Source organism: Takifugu rubripes, chromosome 5 (assembly GCF_901000725.2).
Source record: "Takifugu rubripes chromosome 5, fTakRub1.2, whole genome shotgun sequence".
NCBI lineage: Eukaryota > Metazoa > Chordata > Actinopteri > Tetraodontiformes > Tetraodontidae > Takifugu > Takifugu rubripes.
The window spans coordinates 10,646,025-10,666,475 of NC_042289.1; the positions used below are offsets into that span (position 1 = coordinate 10,646,025).

At 48.7% G+C, this 20,451-nt stretch overlaps 1 protein-coding gene across 1 annotated transcript; it reads right to left on the minus strand.

Moving 5' to 3' along the window:
- Positions 1–12,464: 12,464 nt before the first annotated feature.
- hs3st2 (heparan sulfate (glucosamine) 3-O-sulfotransferase 2) lies at positions 12,465–20,147 on the minus strand. Its single transcript, XM_003964847.2, has 2 exons — positions 19,260–20,147; positions 12,465–13,498 (listed from the first exon to the last, which is right to left on the minus strand). The coding sequence occupies exons 1-2, from the start codon at positions 19,745–19,747 to the stop codon at positions 12,880–12,882; spliced, it is 1,107 nt and encodes a 368-aa protein (XP_003964896.2). The 5' UTR covers positions 19,748–20,147; the 3' UTR covers positions 12,465–12,879.
- Positions 20,148–20,451: the final 304 nt, after the last annotated feature.

Here is a 20,451-nt window from a genome sequence, read left to right on the forward strand (position 1 = left end):
TCCGTCGTTTGTCTTCCTTTACATCCGTAGTTTGTCTTCCTTTACATCATTAGTTTTCCTTCCTTTACATCTGTAGTTTGTCTTCCTTTAATCCGTAGTTTGTCTTCCTTTAAATCCGTAGTTTGTCTTCCTTTAAATCCGTAGTTTGTCTTCCTTTACATCCGTAGTTTGTCTTCCTTTACATCAGTCGTTTTCATTCCTTTACATCCGTAGTTTGTCTTCCTTTACATCAGTCGTTTGTCTTCCTTTACATCCGTAGTTTGTCTTCCTTTACATCAGTCGTTTTCCGTCCTTTAAATCCGTAGTTTGTCTTCCTTTACATCCGTAGTTTGTCTTCCTTTACATCCGTCGTTTGTCTTCCTTTACATCAGTCGTTTTCATTCCTTTACATCAGTCGTTTGTCTTCCTTTACATCAGTCGTTTTCATTCCTTTACATCCGTAGCTTGTCTTCCTTTACATCCGTCGTTTGTCTTCCTTTACATCCGTAGTTTGTCTTCCTTTACATCAGTAGTTTTCCGTCCTTTAAATCCGTAGTTTGTCTTCCTTTACATCCGTCGTTTGTCTTCCTTTACATCCGTCGTTTGTCTTCCTTTACATCCGTAGTTTGTCTTCCTTTACATCATTAGTTTTCCTTCCTTTACATCTGTAGTTTGTCTTCCTTTAATCCGTCGTTTGTCTTCCTTTACATCCGTAGTTTGTCTTCCTTTACATCATTAGTTTTCCTTCCTTTACATCTGTAGTTTGTCTTCCTTTAATCCGTAGTTTGTCTTCCTTTAAATCCGTAGTTTTTCTTCCTTTACATCAGTAGTTTTCCGTCCTTTAAATCCGTAGTTTGTCTTCCTTTACATCCGTCGTTTGTCTTCCTTTACATCCGTCGTTTGTCTTCCTTTACATCCGTAGTTTGTCTTCCTTTACATCATTAGTTTTCCTTCCTTTACATCTGTAGTTTGTCTTCCTTTACATCCATAGTTTGTCTTCCTTTAAATCCGTAGTTTGTCTTCCTTTACATCCGTCGTTTGTCTTCCTTTACATCCGTAGTTTGTCTTCCTTTACATCCGTCGTTTTCATTCCTTTACATCAGTCGTTTGTCTTCCTTTACATCAGTCGTTTGTCTTCCTTTACATCAGTCGTTTTCATTCCTTTAAATCCGTAGTTTGTCTTCCTTTACATCAGTCGTTTGTCTTCCTTTACATCCGTAGTTTGTCTTCCTTTAAATCCGTAGTTTGTCTTCCTTTACATCCGTCGTTTGTCTTCCTTTACATCCGTCGTTTGTCTTCCTTTACATCAGTCGTTTGTCTTCCTTTAAATCAGTAGTTTTCCGTCCTTTACATCCGTAGTTTGTCTTCCTTTACATCCGTCGTTTGTCTTCCTTTACATCCGTCGTTTGTCTTCCTTTACATCCGTCGTTTGTCTTCCTTTACATCCGTAGTTTGTCTTCCTTTACATCAGTCGTTTTCATTCCTTTACATCCGTAGTTTGTCTTCCTTTACATCAGTAGTTTGTCTTCCTTTACATCATTAGTTTTCCTTCCTTTAAATCCGTAGTTTGTCTTCCTTTACATCCGTAGTTTGTCTTCCTTTACATCATTAGTTTTCCTTCCTTTACATCTGTAGTTTGTCTTCCTTTACATCCGTAGTTTGTCTTCCTTTAAATCCGTAGTTTGTCTTCCTTTACATCCGTCGTTTGTCTTCCTTTACATCCGTAGTTTGTCTTCCTTTACATCAGTCGTTTTCATTCCTTTACATCAGTCGTTTGTCTTCCTTTACATCAGTCGTTTGTCTTCCTTTACATCATTAGTTTTCCTTCCTTTACATCTGTAGTTTGTCTTCCTTTACATCCGTAGTTTGTCTTCCTTTAAATCCGTAGTTTGTCTTCCTTTACATCCGTCGTTTGTCTTCCTTTACATCCGTAGTTTGTCTTCCTTTACATCAGTCGTTTTCATTACTTTACATCTGTAGCTTGTCTTCCTTTACATCCGTCGTTTGTCTTCCTTTACATCCGTAGTTTGTCTTCCTTTACATCAGTCGTTTTCATTCCTTTACATCCGTAGTTTGTCTTCCTTTACATCAGTAGTTTGTCTTCCTTTACATCATTAGTTTTCCTTCCTTTAAATCCGTAGTTTGTCTTCCTTTACATCCGTAGTTTGTCTTCCTTTACATCATTAGTTTTCCTTCCTTTACATCTGTAGTTTGTCTTCCTTTACATCCGTAGTTTGTCTTCCTTTAAATCCGTAGTTTGTCTTCCTTTACATCCGTCGTTTGTCTTCCTTTACATCCGTAGTTTGTCTTCCTTTACATCAGTCGTTTTCATTCCTTTACATCAGTCGTTTGTCTTCCTTTACATCAGTCGTTTGTCTTCCTTTACATCAGTCGTTTTCATTCCTTTAAATCCGTAGTTTGTCTTCCTTTACATCAGTCGTTTGTCTTCCTTTACATCCGTAGTTTGTCTTCCTTTACATCAGTAGTTTTCCGTCCTTTAAATCCGTAGTTTGTCTTCCTTTACATCCGTCGTTTGTCTTCCTTTACATCCGTCGTTTGTCTTCCTTTACATCCGTAGTTTGTCTTCCTTTACATCATTAGTTTTCCTTCCTTTACATCTGTAGTTTGTCTTCCTTTAATCCGTAGTTTGTCTTCCTTTAAATCCGTAGTTTGTCTTCCTTTAAATCCGTAGTTTGTCTTCCTTTACATCCGTAGTTTGTCTTCCTTTACATCAGTCGTTTTCATTCCTTTACATCCGTAGTTTGTCTTCCTTTACATCAGTAGTTTGTCTTCCTTTACATCATTAGTTTTCCTTCCTTTAAATCCGTAGTTTGTCTTCCTTTACATCCGTAGTTTGTCTTCCTTTACATCATTAGTTTTCCTTCCTTTACATCTGTAGTTTGTCTTCCTTTACATCCGTAGTTTGTCTTCCTTTAAATCCGTAGTTTGTCTTCCTTTACATCCATAGTTTGTCTTCCTTTACATCCGTAGTTTGTCTTCCTTTACATCAGTCGTTTTCATTCCTTTACATCAGTCGTTTGTCTTCCTTTACATCAGTCGTTTTCATTCCTTTACATCCGTAGCTTGTCTTCCTTTACATCCGTAGTTTGTCTTCCTTTAAATCCGTAGTTTGTCTTCCTTTACATCCGTAGTTTGTCTTCCTTTACATCCGTAGTTTGTCTTCCTTTACATCAGTCGTTTTCATTCCTTTAAATCCGTAGTTTGTCTTCCTTTACATCAGTAGTTTTCCGTCCTTTAAATCCGTAGTTTGTCTTCCTTTACATCAGGACTCTTTCTCTCCTTTCTCGGCATTCTCTGCCATGGTGAACGTTTGACCTTCTGGCATCTCTGAAATGAAGGTCTCATATTCAGAAACATGGACTTTCACCTCTTGGCTTCTCCACCTTGAGCTTGTTTTTGAAGAAGACTCTCGATTCTCCTCCCGACCGATTTAACAATTCGGATTTTGGAGACTGTAATCCGTAGGCGTGTGGTCTTGCGGGAACGTGGATCGCCGGATCAGACAGGCTCTTTCGCCATGTGATGTGTGTCTTTAGACGGTGTCACTGCGTCGTGAGACGTTATTGCGCGTGACCAGGCGGTCGGCCCCGCTGGGCTTCACCGTGCCGACGCGAGGCTGCGGTTTCAAAGCCGCTTCGCTAACGGAGACGGAGCGTCTGCAGGGCGGCGGTCCCGGGAGTTATCCGTCCCATTTGAGCTCGCTGGCCTGTTCTGTAATTAATCTTAATTCTGGGATGTGGTGAAGGCGGGTGCTGTGTGGAAGCATCAGGTTGTCAGGGAGGGTCTTTTAATAAAGCAATGAGGGAACTGAACCCGGCTGTCGCCGCAGAACTGAAGAGGTTGCAGGACTGTTCCTCCTCAGGGATGTGGGTGGCTAATTTACACCGCAGGAAATGATGATAAACCCTCATTCAGCCTTTTTTCCCCGCGTGCTTTATGGTCTCTTAAATCACTGTTTTCCACTCTGAAGTCAGCGGGATCTATTAGTAGCGGAGAGAACACGCACTTCTTTATGATTATTGCAACAACAAAGGCAGCAAAGACTAATATTTCTGAGATAATTTAGCGGGAACGCTACCGTCAAGCCGCCAGCATTGGCACTGCACATTCCGGTGTCATTTCTGATGAATCGCATTACAGCCTTTGGCAGCTCATCCCGGCATAAAGAAGCCGACAGCTGGGTGTATTTGAAATATAAACCTTCTTACTGACCCGACACCAGGCCGGCGTGGCCGCACATGCTAATACAGTATCTATTTTCTGTTCACGCCGAAGCCAAATAGATGAATGGAGCATGAAATATGGCTCGGGAGCCCGGGTCGAATCGCTCTTTCGGCTTAATTGCAGTGATTTATTTATTTAAATGTGTAAAAGAAAGAAAAAAACAGGGTGTTTTAATGACCTGCGGCTTAGTGGAGGAATGCTAATGAGGGTGGGGGGGGGGGGCAGCAAACGCGCTAAACTCTCAGCAGTTTTCAGAAGAGCCTTCAAACATTAGCAGGGGCTGCCAAGGCCTTCCTTTCACTCCTCCGCAGGATAATGACGGCGTTTAAGATATGACAGAGATTATTAGGCTGATCCTCGTCTCAGGTCGGCGCTGGAAAATCCAGCCGCCATGTTTGAAATATCAAGCAGCTCGGCGCTCGCCGCCGCGGTGTGTATTAGCATCCACGGCCTGGTGGATGCTAACTTCTGGACTCCTGACACACTGGATCTACAACAGACCTCAAGGACGAGAAAAGGAGTGATGAAAAAAATCGAGTTTCCACTGAAAGCGGGAAGAAAACCAGTGAAGCGGACGCCGACGTGGGTTGGCGAAAGTCATGCGAGTCGCGGGCGCAATAATGGAAGCTTGGATGAGGAGGCGGCTGTGAATCTTTCATGTCTCATAGACGGAGTTAACTTCAGTGTGTTGATGTTCAGACAGGAATCGTGCGCACCCTCGCGCTGCACGCTAATCCGAACATCAAACAAGCTGCACTGGAATGAATTATATATGAAACGCTGCTCCTGTTGGTCAGCTCGCCAGTAGCTCCTGCTTTATTTCCTCAACCCCTCATCGGCTTGTGTTTCCCGTGGCGTCTTGATTTCACGTGTTTTGTCTTTATTATTCCGAGATTTGTGCGCCCAGCTCCCAAAAGAGGAGGTCCGCTACTGCATTCCCCCGTGACCATTCTGTCCTTTATCTTACTCGCCACATCTGACAGAGTTTTCTTTAGACCCAGATGTCTCGATTTACTTACTCACGCATCTTCTCTGTCTTCTCTACCCTCAGCTGCTATTTGACAGAAATATAGATTAATGCAGATTTCAAGGCCCATTTGCAGGCTGATCGTTCAGTAAAGACTGAGTGGGTGGGAGGAGAGGAATCAAAACTTCATTTAGATGCAACTATATACTTTAAAAACCTTCGTTCTGGCGCTTTTGCGGGCTGATTAAGCCTAATAATCAGCATTCTCCTCAGTATGTGCTGGATTCTAACAAGGATGAATGTGATCTAATAGAGTGACACAGAAGAACGTTCAGCATTGTTATTCCAAGCAGACGAACAAGCCGTTGCAACAGAGTAATAATCCCAGTACTCACATTCAGAACCGGTTACAGTGTGGAGATCATCAGTGTGTGGGCCGGACGGCGGCGATCGGCCCGCGAGAGGCTGCATCCGCATCATAAACATTCCTAGATCCTCACGGATTCAGTGAGAAAACAGGGAAAAAAAGCCACCACAGACACCAGTCGCAGCAGTTGTGTAAGCGGGAGTGTGAAACTGGTGCAAACGAGCAGCCAGTGCCGTCTGAGAGGTGTCGACGCATAAATATTCATATCTGGGGATCTTTGTGGCCGAGCTGCAGCCATCAGAGCGACACGCTCCGTCTCCGGGGGACCGGCAGAGAACCCGGCGTCTAGCTTCCGGAGAGTTTTCCTCCTCTTCCTGCATCAAATTAGCGTTGTCTGATCCAGCGGTGAAAAGTGGCTTCGGGAAGTTCTCACTGGTTAGGCCCATCATTCCTTTAAGCGCTACCTGAGGAACGCTGTGCTAACATTTGCAGTTTGCGTTAATATGCGGTTCCGTCGGTGTCGTCCCGCGAGGCCGCCCTGCCGGTGCTGCCGTGCATCCATCTAACAGACATCGGTGACTTCGTGATGAAAGCAGAGGGATCGCAGCAGATCCCAACTGCTGTACGAAGCTAATTTCACATGATGCCGCGTTGTTTCCGAGCCTAAAACAATGTCGCCAAAGGTGATGCTCTCTGAACCCCGCAGCACTTTTTCACTGTTTTTTTTTTTAACAATCCGAAGGACGTAGCTAAGAAAAGCCAAGCAACTGTCAGGTTTTAGCGCCCCTCCCGAGGACGGTACGTGTGTTGCGGAGGCGAAGGAGGAAGAAAACTTCTTAGTGTGATTGGACGGATGCATCAAACACCTTTCCGAAGGCTTCCTTCCTCGTGTGAAACGGCGCCTGGTCCCGGAGGAACATCACAGTTTGTGCTGCTGTGAGCCGGAGAAGAACAGCGTCAGCACTCCGGCGTGAGGCTCCTCATTATGCTGGATTTGAACCGGCGGTGGGATCTGGGACTGGGTTTGCATGCCGGCCCAAGGTCAACAAACAGGAGACTCAGCTGTTTAGGAGTCCACCACAGCGCCACCTTAAGTTCTCTCTCAGCAGTTTGTGTCATAATCCAAAGTTAATCCAATCAGAACGCCGCCATCATCCCTTCTTCGGATGTGCGGCGGGACCTCCGCGCAGTAACACGCCTGACCTTTGCTGGACGAACCAGCACAGTTCAGAACACCGCTGTGGGGTCACGTGACCAGTCCGGCCGCTCTCAAAGGTCACAGGGGGCATTTATTAAGCAGCGCGGACACCCCGGATTCCCCCCACTGATCATCTCAGCACGACGGTTAGCCGCGTCTTCACACTCAATTTGTGGCAATGACTCAATGTGGAACCTCCAAACTTTAACCGACGCGATGTTTGACAGCGGCTGACTGTAATAACAGCATCCGTTTAATGAGTCCTTGAATTTTTAAGCGTCGAGGTCTTTGTTCTGCAGTTCGAGGCGGAACACAAGCCGCAGAGCAGAAAACACAATAAGGAACCTTCACTCACTCCTCGAAGAGGTGTGGGAGTGTTTCAGCGTCCCCGTTGACGCGTGTCGACGCGCCTCACAACAGCAGCGTGAAGTTTCTTTTTAACCCTGGAGTTCAAAATCTTGTACCGTGAGCAGCGTATCAGGAAAGAGACGCAAGGGGCGATCCTAGCTAACATTACAACATGCTAGTTTATACCTGACAACTTAGTGGCTCAATGATGGTTGTGTCTCTACGTCGATGATGTTATCCTCTTTTTTTACGATGAATACAGAGATTTCCAGACTCAAGGTGAAGGTCTGGGGCCAGTTGTTCTACCGGAGGCCGTTCCACCTCTGAATATTGGTTTGAGGGCTTCACAGACCACTGAGTCTCCAGCACAGGAGACAAGAGATGCCTGAGAACCAGACCGTCAACTGTTGGGCCTTGATGTGACACAGATCTTTGAGCAATCAGGACAGTTTAGTTGCAATATTCATAACCACAGCCTCTCAACTTCATATAAAGAATCCAGACTTGATTGAGTCACACATTGAGACTTCATATTGGTGTGTGTGTGTGTGTGTGTGTCTGAGTCAACTTCTTGAGCCACTTTTAATGATTCAGTATTCAAACATCTTTGATGCTAGAAAGCACAAAGGCTGACAACTCCAGTGGAGCTCCCCGTAAGTCCCAGTTATGTCAGCAAACATTAATAATCCTCTTACATTCTGAAGTCGCAGCTTCTCATGCATTTCTGATTGATTCTTTTGTTGACTTCCTGCGGCTGCCGAGCGTCTCCACCATCCGTAGTCCACTAAGCTGTGCCCTGTTCACACTCCAACACACCCCGGGCTGTTTTTTTCCCCTTCTATTTCCAGGGTTTATGGGAAATCACTCAGGTGTACGTTTCCAATCCACCACAAGATAAGAATTTTAAAAATCTATTGAGCGAGACATTCTAAGGCTTTTTAAGTGAACAGTGATTAGCAAAACAGTGTTTCCTCTTTGAAAACAACAATAGGCCATTTGTTACATATGTGGCGTTCTGATTGCGCAACCAAACAGAGCTATTTCCTCATTTGCATGAAGAATAATGGCAGCAGAGCCAACTGCAAAAATCTTCAGATATTTAGTATGCAGGTTGTGGTGGTCTGGAGGAAAGAAAAGACAGAAAGGCAGACCCGCACCGACTGGATGAGCTCATTTTTTTATGAAAGCATGAGTGTGGCGACACAATGAAAATGGTTTGATAAGTCACATTACGCTAAAGCGGCGCCAGAACGATCACGGAGAGCTTCATTTCAACCCATGCTAATTTCCCTCAGAGAGGAGCATATCTCACGCCGGCAGATGCAATCTCAGAGGCTTCTTTATTCCCTGATTACGCTCTCCTGTTCTCCAAAGTCAGGCCATTACGTCCGCAGTTACAGAGCCGTATTCAACGATTCGCCGTTCCGCTGACAGAAATGGCGTGACGTTAAGTGGCCTCGAGGCTCCGTGTCAACAGAGTCGGTCCTCCATGTTTCTGACGTCCCCGTAACGATCATCGTTACGGCTCCGCTTCATTAGAGACGCCCGCAAAAAAAAAACCTCTGTCTCGCGTGAAGGCTCTTATTCTGATTACTGGCGACCTTGTAAACGGATCCACCGGATTAAAACCAGGCAATGTTGTTCACACCAAAAAGCTCATTTTCATTCCACGTCACCTGCCGGGATTTCAAAGCACTCAAGTCTCGGTCGGCGCTGGTCGCTCGGCCGCCGGGCACATTCTCAGGACTTAATTATCTGAGCTACTGACCGCGTTTATCGCACATCCCGAAGAGGATGTCTCTTATCGCCGCATACCTCTGCTTCTCCCTCGGCCCTCCCCTCAGCGCATGCTTGTGCGCGCCACCAACTTTGTGTCAGATCCCAAATTCAGATGGAAAACGTCCACCAGCTCTGACCGTTTCTGCCAGAAGCAACCCCGCGACTGGAAATGGAGCACCGAGAAGTTCCAGCGCTTTAATTAAAATCATGGCAGCGCTGGGCCCAACTGACGTGACCACCAGGGGAACCTTTGCTACTCTAGCGCCCCCAGTGGTCGGGGTTGGGCTTAGCAGCCCAGGAATTCAAGTGCGTCTAAAAAAACGTTCGTCCTGACTTTTACGTAAACCTTGTCGTACGTTGAAACCTTTTGTTATCTGCAGCAGGAACTTGATCAGCTGCCAGTATTTTCACCCGCTTGGTTCCTTTACAGCTACGCCTCCCTGAACAGTCACCAGACCTTTTCAGCTACGTGTCCTGGCTGTTATTTGCCTCCTTTCTAAAAGTTCAGTCTGAAAGAAAAGGGTAATTTAAAAAAAAAATAAAAAAATAAAAAGGATGTGCCCGTTCACTGAGTCGTATTTAATGGAAATATTAACAATTTGGATGCAAACAAGAATAATAGAACTCAAAATCAGACGGGCTATTAGGATGTGCAGACATGCTAGCTGTGGACGCCGTGAGAGGCTGCATCGCTTTCAGTAACATGCGAGCGGATCGTGAGACTGCGTTGCCATGGTAACGGAATCAAAATGCAGAAAAGCACAGTTGAAGCAACCTCCACGAAGCCGTACAGTCGCTCCCTCTCCTCCCGTCATCTTTCTGCTGCATTTGCATGAGAACAATGTAATGCAAATCCCCCCCCCCCCCTGACTGCGCACAACACTCCCGTCTGGTCCCCCCCCCCACGACGGTGGAGGCCTGACCGCTGCGGGATCCCGGGAGCGGGATTGCATCTTCTGATGCCGCCACTTAATTAGTGCCTGGAGACCCGGCCTGCACTTGACCTTTGTGAAGGTACGGCAGGCAGCACGTGTTGTAACAGACCAGAGTGGGGGGGGGTCCTCACACCGGTTAGCAGGGTGTGTGCACACAGCAGGTGTCTGTGTCTGGTTTCTACCTCATCAGGTGGAGCACCCAACAGATCAGCAGATCAGGCAACTGAGGAGAATTGTGTTTATTTTATTATCCTGTGTTGTACCCTATGTTTCTGTTTCCTGTAAGAAGCACTTTAGAAGTTAGGAATGGTAGAATGTTTAGTAAGTGGAATAAAGGTCAGTTGACCCTTATTGACACGATTGTTGTTTAGATAGTTGGAATCAGCAGGAGACACTCAGACGGGAAGAGTTAAACCCCATCGTAAAACGTGACAGAATACTTTACTGGTGTTGATAGGTTCCTCTGGAAGAATGTGAACTTTGAACTGGCCATTTGGGAGACAACGGAGAACAAGGACTGTGTCAGCATCCAATGGGACGGGAAGAAGAAGACGAGGTCATCCAAGAAGGACTGGATTGGACTGAATTAGCATCAATAATTTACATATGTGTTTCTATAAAAGACTGGGTCAAGGGATAGTTAGGTGGTCAGACTTCATGCCCTGGCAATGGACTCTGTTATTGTAGGGTTATGAACTGGCTTCTGGTAGGGTTATGAGCTCTGTAATATTTGTATCTTGAATTGGTTCTATTGCTAAATACATTTTGAAATTGGCATTTTTCTTCTTGAAGTCTTCATTCAAAGAACACACGGATTGGTATTGCGATCCAACACAACACAGGAAATGCTGATCTTCAGAGGAGCGAAACGGGGAGTGACGGCGTGTTAGCAGAGGTTAGGTGCCATCTGAGGATTTAATGAGATTTCATCTGGAGTTTCTGCAGCAGATTCACATCATCTTGAGGGAAATCTGCTGCTCTCATTGTCCACAGGAGGAGGCCATCACCCTTATTGTGATCCGGTGATGCAAGTATTTGTACTTAACGCCAAAAAAAGCCATTTTTCCACCCTTGAGGTGAAGGTTTCCCGATTGAGACACCAGTTTTTGGCTGAGGTTTATTGGTTTTAAGTCTAGAAATGCTTATTTATGCTTTATCGGGAGACCAACACTGTTAATAAACAACCTCCATAATTGATTTTACAGCGTCTGGTTTGATGAGCGGCGGAGGTGTCTTCTCCCTCGGAGGCTTTCAAAGTTCATGACATTTTCAACAGCTTCCTTGGTATTTTCTCTGAAGGTTAGAGTGGTCAGTCAGGTTTTTATGGAGCCGACCGGATCGCTTTGTTCTTTTCATAACGAGGAGCCGACGCATCGATGAACACCGACAACGGCCCCGGATCACGTCTCCGATACGGCGAGGAAGCAGGAGAGGACGGAATATTCTTAAAAACTTGGAGGCGGCAGCGATAACACATCAGAATATTCACCGGGTGACACGGGGGGGGGTGGCAGCATGCCTGCAGGGAAATATTATAATTACCTGAGCTGTGATAAAGCTCTTCCTTAACTGACACATCTGCTGGTGGCTAAACAGCACCCCCCACCCCCCCCCCACGCGAAAGAATCAAATACACAGTGAACGACAAAGGAGAGACACTCAAAAGTTTAAAGTTTAAATCTATCTTTCTCCTGTTGTTTCGCATTCGCTGTATGTCGGACCTGTCGCGCAGCTATGAAGCGTTTAAACACGCACGGGTCCGATTCCCGAGTCCTGACCCGTGAAGAAAACGTCAGAAAGGCACCATCGGGGCACTGACACGGGGAGGGTGTTAACTCCTCACACTAATTGGGCTCGATAAATTGGTCTGAAAAGGCAGAAGAACCACGCCAGCACTCCCGGCTTTGGCGCCGTTTGTTGTGTCCTCGCCGTGAAAGTTAAATCTTAAGCCGCTGTCAGTTGGGGACTTCATTTAAAATAAGCGGCGAGGTCGTCAGCGGGCCTGATCCTGCTGCCGTCTGACATATGTAATCTGTGCAGTGCAAACCCCCCTCGGTGCCTCCGTATCCCACAGAACAGCTCCATCCAGCATACATTTGCATGTATTAGCTTGGCCTTTTCCCTCCTTTTTTCTCCTTTTCCATCCTTTCTTCCTCCTTTTCCCTCCTTTCTTCCTCCTTTTCCATCCTTTTCCCTCCTTTTTTCTCCTTTTCCCTCCTTTCTTCCTCCTTTGTGGGGAGAATTGTGCCGGCCTTGGTGGAAATTATTAATGACAACTCTGATTGGCTTTATGGTGAAAATCCAGGAAGTTGTGAAGCGTGGAGACCCATTCAGAGAGAGATCAGATCTATCAGAGGGAATTCTTCAGCATTAACGGGATGGATCTTCCATGACGATGGACCTGCTGACTTTGTCTGGTTCTACCCGCCTGAAGTTGTCCAGGGCTGAGAACAGTTGCTGCGTGCTTCTGAAAGTGTTCCGTAACCCCGAAACATCGACGTTCAGCCGATCAGATGATAAATGAAAGGCCCGGTTGTGTCGCCCTCGTTAAATTAGAGCAGCTGCTGATCAATATTTGCTAAAAAGAAACTCTGGACTCTGCTGCACCTGCTGGCGGACGCCTAATGTCACCAATGACCACGTGACCGTGTGACCTTCGCCCCCTTTATTTCTATGCTCACATTAAACTAATGTCACAAAACCATCAGCATGTAAAATTAATCCAACTCTGACATTTTTTCCCCCCTTCATACATTTATTCAGCAGCTGTGATTCAACATTCCGAGGGGTGAAACCAGTTCGGCTGGAGTCAGGTGTGGAGTAATGCGGATCAATCCGGTTAACATGTGGAATCATTTCTTTACAGAATCACACTTGTTATCAAAACGATCCCACTCGGAACATGAAGCTATGAGTCCATTTCTGGTCTCCACGCCTGTCTTGTCGTCCATATTACTTTAAACTTTAAACATAGAACTTTATAAACTTTGATTCAACCAGTTTGTCGACGACGCCCTCCTCTTCCTCCAGAGGTGGCCACTCTAAAATCAGCGACAGTCTCTCAGTCCCATTTAAAATCCTGGCCCACCGTCTCGTAGAATTTGATATTGAAGGGTCGGTAGAACTCCCGCAGCTGTTCTATGACCTCCCGTTCGATCTGGACGTGCGTCCTGCCCTTCGACTTTCCCAGGCAGCGCGGCTGGCTGCTGCTCTCTGGCTTCTTCAGGCAGGGGAAACCTTTGGTTCGGTTAAAGTAGAAGTGCTTCTCGGAAATTATCCGTTTCAGCCCCAGAAAGTCCTGGACCCGACCCATCTCCCCCGCCGGGTCCGTGATCAGCCGCTCCCCACTCACAAAGTGCATCTGCGACGGCCGGAAGTACTGCAGCCAGTTCTCCAGGTGCAGGATGTACATTCCGATCCGGATGGCGTTCCAGGACGCGTCGACGAGGCCCAGGCTCCTGTTCTTGAAGGCCAGATCTTCAAAGGTGGGAATGTCGGGCTTCTTGGAGAGCGTCTGGGTGTAGTCGGAGATGGCCCTGGTGACCGGGTTCCGCACCACCACGATGAGTTTGGTCTCCTGGGACATGCTGGCGATGCGCCGCGGCGCCTCTCTGGTGACAAAGTAGCTGGGAGTCTTCTCCAATGTGATCTGGCCGTCCAGGGTCCGCGGCATGAGCCCCCTGAAGAGACAGGGAGGAAGACACACGGATGAGTTCTGAACCCAACTGACCCGGCAGTGCGCAGCGGTTCTGGCGTTGACCTTCTGTGAGGGTTCCAACAATTATTCTTTATTATTCTTGCGTGTTTGTGCGGCGACCTTACATTTTCCAGACTACATCCCGTAATTTCTCCGGTTCGCCGAGCGACTGTTTATTTCTTTTGACATGTTTTGTGATTAAATCCTGCACTCTGGATTATTGCAGGGGAAGGTTTCCATTAAAAGCCAACCTTCCCGCGCTGCCTGGCGGAGGCGCGCCTGCCTGTAGGTTACCTGTCCGGGCCGGGAAATATTGATCCATTTAGCTTTATTTATGAAGTTCTCGGCTTGGCTGCCTCGGGGCCACGAGGCGACTATTAATCTTTTATAACAACAGCTTCTTTTCGGTTTTACTGCACTAACAAACCGACAAAGGTTTCGCCGGCTTCGGGATCGGAACGCCGCTCCGCTCACGCCTCCGTCAGCTGGTTTTCATTACTGTCAGATGAGAGGATCCCCCCCCCCCCCACACACACCCCCTCCATCTTTCCCTTGGTTCAGAACCCGTCACGTCGCGACAGAACTGGCAGCGCGATCACGTCGTTTCGCCTAAAATAGTGTGTGCATTACGGTGCCGTGCAAACAAACGTGTTTCCAGAAAGTGAATAACATCAACAGATTTCACAGGTTTTTCCGGCGTCAGGCTGCTCTCGCTGGAGCACGCAAAATAAAAATGGATCCTGTGCTACCGGTTGCTCCCTTTAATCCCGGCTAGCCTCGTTAGAGCCTCCTCCGCTTCACGCCATTACACGGCGCTCAGACAGAAACCGTAGGAGACGCCTGCAGGTGAAGACTCCATCTCAGCGTTAGTCGACGGCTCCGATTCCAATCCCAAATCCCCGAGTTTTCCAGTGGAATTCAGATGGGACTTGGACGGGGATGTATCCCACAATACATCTCAACTCAGCCGACGATGGCAGCAAAGCGTGCACGACAACGTGCGCCCTTCCGAGTATATAGACCACATTATTAAGGAGCCGTCGTTGCCGGAGAACAATAAATGAATGAAAGCCGAGTTATTCCTAAAGCTGGTTACCGTGGCAGCAGCCTGCAGCCTACGGTCTCCAGCTAGCAGCTCACCTGTGTAATTATGTTAGCAATTGAGGCTGCTCTTGTGGAACATCTGACAGCTGGAAACAAACTTTGGCTTCTGTTTTAGGAGGTCAGGAAGAGACGCTGGAGCCGAGCGTTCCGATGGATTAGCGGCCCCTCGCTCAGAGTCTTTGAATAATTTACAGTCGTCTTCCCGGTGAAACTTTGCGTCAGGTTGCATTAGCGGCTCGCCTGTGACACCTTAATCAGCCGTCAGGTGAGGAAGAGACGTTTAATGAGATCTGGTCAATCGGAACAACACGGCTGAAAGCCGAGTGGTTGTGGAGGACTGGGGATTTGATCTGGCGCTGTAATTACAGAATTCCCGTCAACGCCACATTTGAAATCTCAGCAGATTGAGCTTTAGGTGTAACACAGAAGGTGGCTTTTTTTAACGCTTAAAGCAGCTTAAGTTTTTTTCCCGCTTGTTTAACAGCTGGAGAAGGCAGAAACCGGAAATTACAGGCCGCTTTGGTTTTTGTGTTTGTGCTCATTATGGGATGGGAAGCGTTGCAAAGGTAAATGAAGCACTTTGTCATTGCGGAGTGTTGCAAGGGTTCAGCTTCCTGGATGCAGCCACAGTCGGGGTCAACGATGCTGTGGGTGCCCCTCATTAAGGAGCCGCTCTTCTGCTCGGAGCCGCTGTGGAGATCGCAACGATGCCGAGAACCTGCCGGCGATCCAGCCGAACAATTCATCTGTGCTGCCGCGGCAAAGGTGGGGGGCGCTCCCTCTGGAAGCTGCTGGATCATTATGGTGGAATCGGCCACAAGCACAAATGTCCTTTTTAAAGAGCACCAAAGGCGCCTCATTAAAGACGGGGACGGCGTTCTCCTGCGGCAGAGAGCCGATGTTTCCTGTATCTGCAGTGGAGCATCCTGTCAGCAGGGGGCGCCCTGATTAAATAACTCTATCAGCACCAAATGGGTCGGCCCAGAGGACCACTCCCGGAGACAGAAGCTGACTCGGCATTTGTCGTATGTGATATGTGTGACGTGTGCTAATGCAGCTGAAGCTACGCAACGCAGGCCAGGAAACAACCGCGCTGGTTTTCACGCAAAATTCCTCACAAATGGTTTCAGGAGGCGGTGAGAGGCAGAAACCCAGCGGTGCCGTGGTCTCGTGCCGTCACGCTTTACTGTCCGAAACACAACGGAGGCTCATTAGTGGAGACAAAGACCACTGCGGTTGGATTTATTGCGAAAAGTCGGACGAGTGATGGGACGGCGAGGCCGGCGGGGGTCAAAACAAGCGACGCCACAACAAAGCTAATGGGGCACGGGCGGAATTCTGCGCCTGAATCCAGGAAATTCAGAGAAAAGGGAAGAAAGGAACACTTATTCCACACTCCAGTGTCCTGAGGAACCGAGAGAACACTCAGGTGTGCCTCCCTGACCCCCCCCCCCAGACCCATTAACAGTCAGAACCGGCCCGGCGAGCCGTGCGGAGCGAATGTTCTCCCACTGAGTGATTCCCATAAGGCCCGTGAGACAGCGCTTCCTAAAAACGTCAGCTCGCCTCTGTCTGGAGCTGACAGCAGAGATCTCCAGCACGGAGGCGGCTCCATTATTAAAGTATCACTCACGGAGATTACAGCCGCCGCGGCGTCTGACGCTTAATCAGCACAGAGGCCGGCGGCCCTGGGAGCCAGCGAAGAGTTAAATAAAAGGCCGGTTAAGATGCGCCGAAGCTGCACAGGTGAGGGTCGGGGTGAAGAACAATTTAGCTGAGGGACAATCCAGCATCTATTTTCCTCTAATTTAATTAAGGACAAATGACTCGCGACCACCTCGGCGGGGTCGGTCTTCGGTCCTCGGCTGCAGAAGAGCTGCAGTGCTGCCAAATACCCGACTCAAAACGTTAGCGTGTCGCTCCAGGAAGAAGCTCAGACAGAAGAAACTGAACCTGCACGTTCAGAGATCAGCAGGTTCGACCTGCGCATTTCTGATGCATCTGCGGCTGCTAGTTAGCCTTTAGCCACGGACACAGAGGGTGGGTGTGTCCAGCAATGGCCAACACTTTTATCGGAGGCTGTAAATACTAGATTTTTATACTCTAGAGACGAGGAAGAGGAAATCCGAGAGTTGAAGCCAGACAATGCTGAACGAATGTCTGAGTTATGAACATGGAGCTAATTTCATTACACATTAGGGACTTTAGCTATAATTAAAGCAGCTGATTTAAGATCAGTGCAAGTTTCAATGATAAACCTAATAAACTGGGTTTGGCCAGTGCTGCCTGCCGTTCCAGTACGGACACCTGGCATCTCTCCGTAACGCTGACCTGGAACTGCAAACGTATAAGGAACTCTGATCTAGTCCAGGTCACAGGTTTGGTTAAATTATTGGGAAGTCATTCAAACTGTCATCGACAGGGGAGCGAATCAAGTCTCTAGACGACTGAGTGATTGGAAAAAACCCTGGAGGCCGTTGCACCTGTCAGAATAAACAAATACAGAAATGTCTGCTGTTGGGGGAAAAACTCCACCGGGACCCTTATGAACATGGAGGCGTCGTCATCACGCTAACATCACGCTCGCCTTGTTGAGGGTCTCTGTTCAGTGACATGTTGTTATTTGTTGGCTGAGTTTGGACGTCCAGCCAAATGTTGAATGGTCCTGACCCGTTTAGTCACAAAATAAACCTTAACGTGTTCAAGCATTTTAGGTTTAAACCTTTTCCTCGCTAGCTACCGAGCGTGACGGTATCTCTGAACGGTCGACATCTCATTAATAATGCAGCCGTCCGATCCCGTCCTCCGGTTTATGTGTTAAAGGAGAACCTCCGACTTTCCGTCCTCGTCACCCTGATGCCGTTCCAGCGTTCTTCACCTCCCAGAGCTAATTAACGTTGTCCTGGAGAACTTTTGCAGCCGCAGCCTCTCGTACATCTTCAGACTTGTTTCAGAGCTTCTGGTGAAATCAGTGGCGCCGAGACGCCCTTTTAAGTCTTGAATATGTTCTTGTTTGATCTTTATGATTCTGCGGAGGACGGGGGGGAAGAAAGCTGCAAAGAAAGTGGTGACTGAAATATTTCATCAGGTTCTGCGCGGTTCTGCGGACGCCTTCGCGCTAAACAAACGAGGCCGCGCTAGCGCGCGCGGGCGTGGAAACCGACGCCGCAGAATCTCCCTTCTGAGGCTAAATGAACTGTCATGGACGGCCTGCCAGGAGGGCCAGGGGAGCCTTTTTGTCGTCCCATCCTTCAGGTTTCTATGACGATGACACGACAATAATGTGCTCTTTTATCAGGCTGCCTAAGCTGCAGTAAATGTGTCTCCCGTAGACGCCAGGTGTAGCAGAAATGACCATTTTAAATTCCACTTTAAGATTTTATTAGCTTGGCACCTCCCTTGTGTGTTCAGACGCCCCCTAGTGGCCGTTTCTCGACAGTTTTTGCTTTAACTTCCCACAAGATAAAATCTGTGGGAAACTTGGGGATCGAATCAATCAGAGGTTGCGTTCAAGATATCCCTGTTTTTTAAGACTCCAGTCAGTCGTGTCGCGTCACCTGATGAACGCCGCTTGACCGTTTTCGGTTTCTAATGCGACGCCGTCAGCTCGGCCTGTAATCGTGGTGTCATTTTGTGGCGTTTTTGCCGCGTCCACAGCAGCGGGCGGGGCGTTATTACCGGCCCAACTGGTGGATCAATCTGCTGTTTCCAGACAAAGACGCTCAACATTCCCCGAGAAAACAAAGGTGACAGTTAATCAAAAGGGAAGACGCTCAATGTGACGCGCGGATAATCGCCGAGGGCTCGTCTGGCGCCAACCAAAGCGTCTCCGCGTCCGCCGCAGCATCGCAGCACTGAGATCTGATCCCACGGCTGCCGCCCACCACAAGGGTGCAGCATCCCAGTTTGGCCATTTTGCTCAAGTGGCATCGTGTCAGCGTTGGACTGAATCTAAATGGGGACCGGCGGCGTGTTCAGACGTGTCTCTTCCTCACCCCCGGCCTTGTTGCTGTGCGCGTGTGCTACTCTCCCTCCGCCGCCAAGACAGAAGTTCAAGGTTGGAACTAAGTTCCTTTTATGAATAAATTCCGTTTTTTACCGCCTGTGGGACGATTCTGCCTCTCTAGAGGTTTTGGAAGATGTGATTTGTCCACAGACGAACACGAATCAGCCACATTGAAGCTTTTAATCCCGAGCTCGGACCGCAGCCGACACCTGCGACCTGCTGCGGGTGGTGCAGAAGCTCCGCTCCGAGGAACATCAGCCGTCAGGCCCGACGCTGCGCAAACATCTGCAGACATTGAGAGCGGAGCGGCCTCTCGCCGCGCGGCTATGAATAAGAGATATGAAGCGGAGCTACAAAGAGCTGCTCCGTCCCGCAGCGGCTGCCTGATCCCTGCACTGACCCCGAGCTCCCCGCTCGCCTCAGAACATCTGCAGCGCTGAGAGGACAGCCTGCGTGGCTACAAAGTACAGCCCAACTTCTGATCTCAGTCGGGGTGGGGGTGGATGGGGGTGGGGTGGGGGGGCAGTGGTGTCGGCCCTCAGCTCAACACACGCCGCCAACTGTGACTGCTGAATTAATAACGCACCGCGAGAAGGTGAAACAGATTCACGCCTCAGAGTCTCCTGGTTCTCACCTGTACCAGTCCAGCCCTCGGTCGTAGTTCCTGTCGAAAAAGTGCGGCTCTGTGCCGAGCGCGCGCACATCTGGATGAATCCGGATGAACTCCAACACCGCCCTGGTGCCGCCCTTCTTTACGCCCACTATTAACGCGTTCGGTAGCTTCTTGTTCCCGTATTTCTGAGCCACACTCGTGTTCCTCAACTTGGTGTCGACCCAGAGGCTCCCGGACGAGGCGGCGTCTCCGCGCTGCCCGCCGGAGCCGCGCTCCTCCGCGGTCCGGACTTCCAGCGACGCGCAAACGTCGGCTCTCCCAAGAAGTTTCTTACCGGCCGCGTTCTGGTTCTGCTGGCACTTCTTCCCTTCGTAAGCCCGGCGGGTCATGACGGTGCTGCGACAGAACAGGATGCTGTAGCATAAATAAGTGCAGGACAGAGAGACGGTGAGGAGGAAGGCGAGCCGGGCGCTGGATCGGTTGGAGGGGGAGAGGAGCCTCTGTGCCATGTCTCCATGGGTTCAAAGTGCCGCATGGTTCTCCATCAGAGTCCCGCTCCTCTGCTGGTCTGCGGTGGGAGTCCGACAGGATCCCAGGTTCCGAAGTCAGGCACTCAGCTATAGGCGGAGAGGGGCGGCTTTTTGGAGGCATCAACCGCGCGTAAACGGCGTTTCGTCCTCTCATAGGCTGCCGAACTGCGCGGAAACTGCGCGGGACGCGAGCTGCCTCCTCTAAAATGGGTCAGTCCCGCTTTAAAACAAGTTTCACAGCCAAGTAGAGTGAAGTGGAGGAGCCTTAAAGCCGATCCCCGGCGGACCGCGCTCCCCATCGACTGAGGAGAGAAAAGAGGAAGGAATGTCCATGAAAGTGTGCGCGGCGCGTCGGGGGATTTCGGCGTTCGGCCCACCTTCCTCCCTCCGCTCTAATCACGCTGTGGAGATACAGACGCCGAGGCTACCGACCATAAATATTTAATCACCCCTCTGACGTCACGCACCATCATAATTCTATATGCGTTTTGTCTTTTAAAGGAACCCCGTGAATATTTCACAGAATATCGACTTTCAGCTTCATTCTCATTATTTCATGCCAGGACTTTAAGGGACGCCGTCTTCCGATGACCTCGGCCGCCGTCAACACAACGTGGACGTTTCCTCTGTCGGCGCTCCGGGTTCTGTTGTTTGTGACCGTGTTTCTTTGCGCACCTATTGAT

What these genes read in the sequence shown, in the direction of transcription:
- hs3st2 (XM_003964847.2), bottom strand. Translation starts at nt 19,747, where the DNA reads ATGGCACAGAGGCTCCTCTCCCCCTCCAACCGATCCAGCGCCCGGCTC. An exon ending in CGAGGGCTGGACTGGTACAG is followed by an intron (nt 13,499 to 19,259) that starts GTGAGAACCAGG and finishes CTGTCTCTTCAG; the next exon opens with GGGGCTCATGCCGCGGACCC.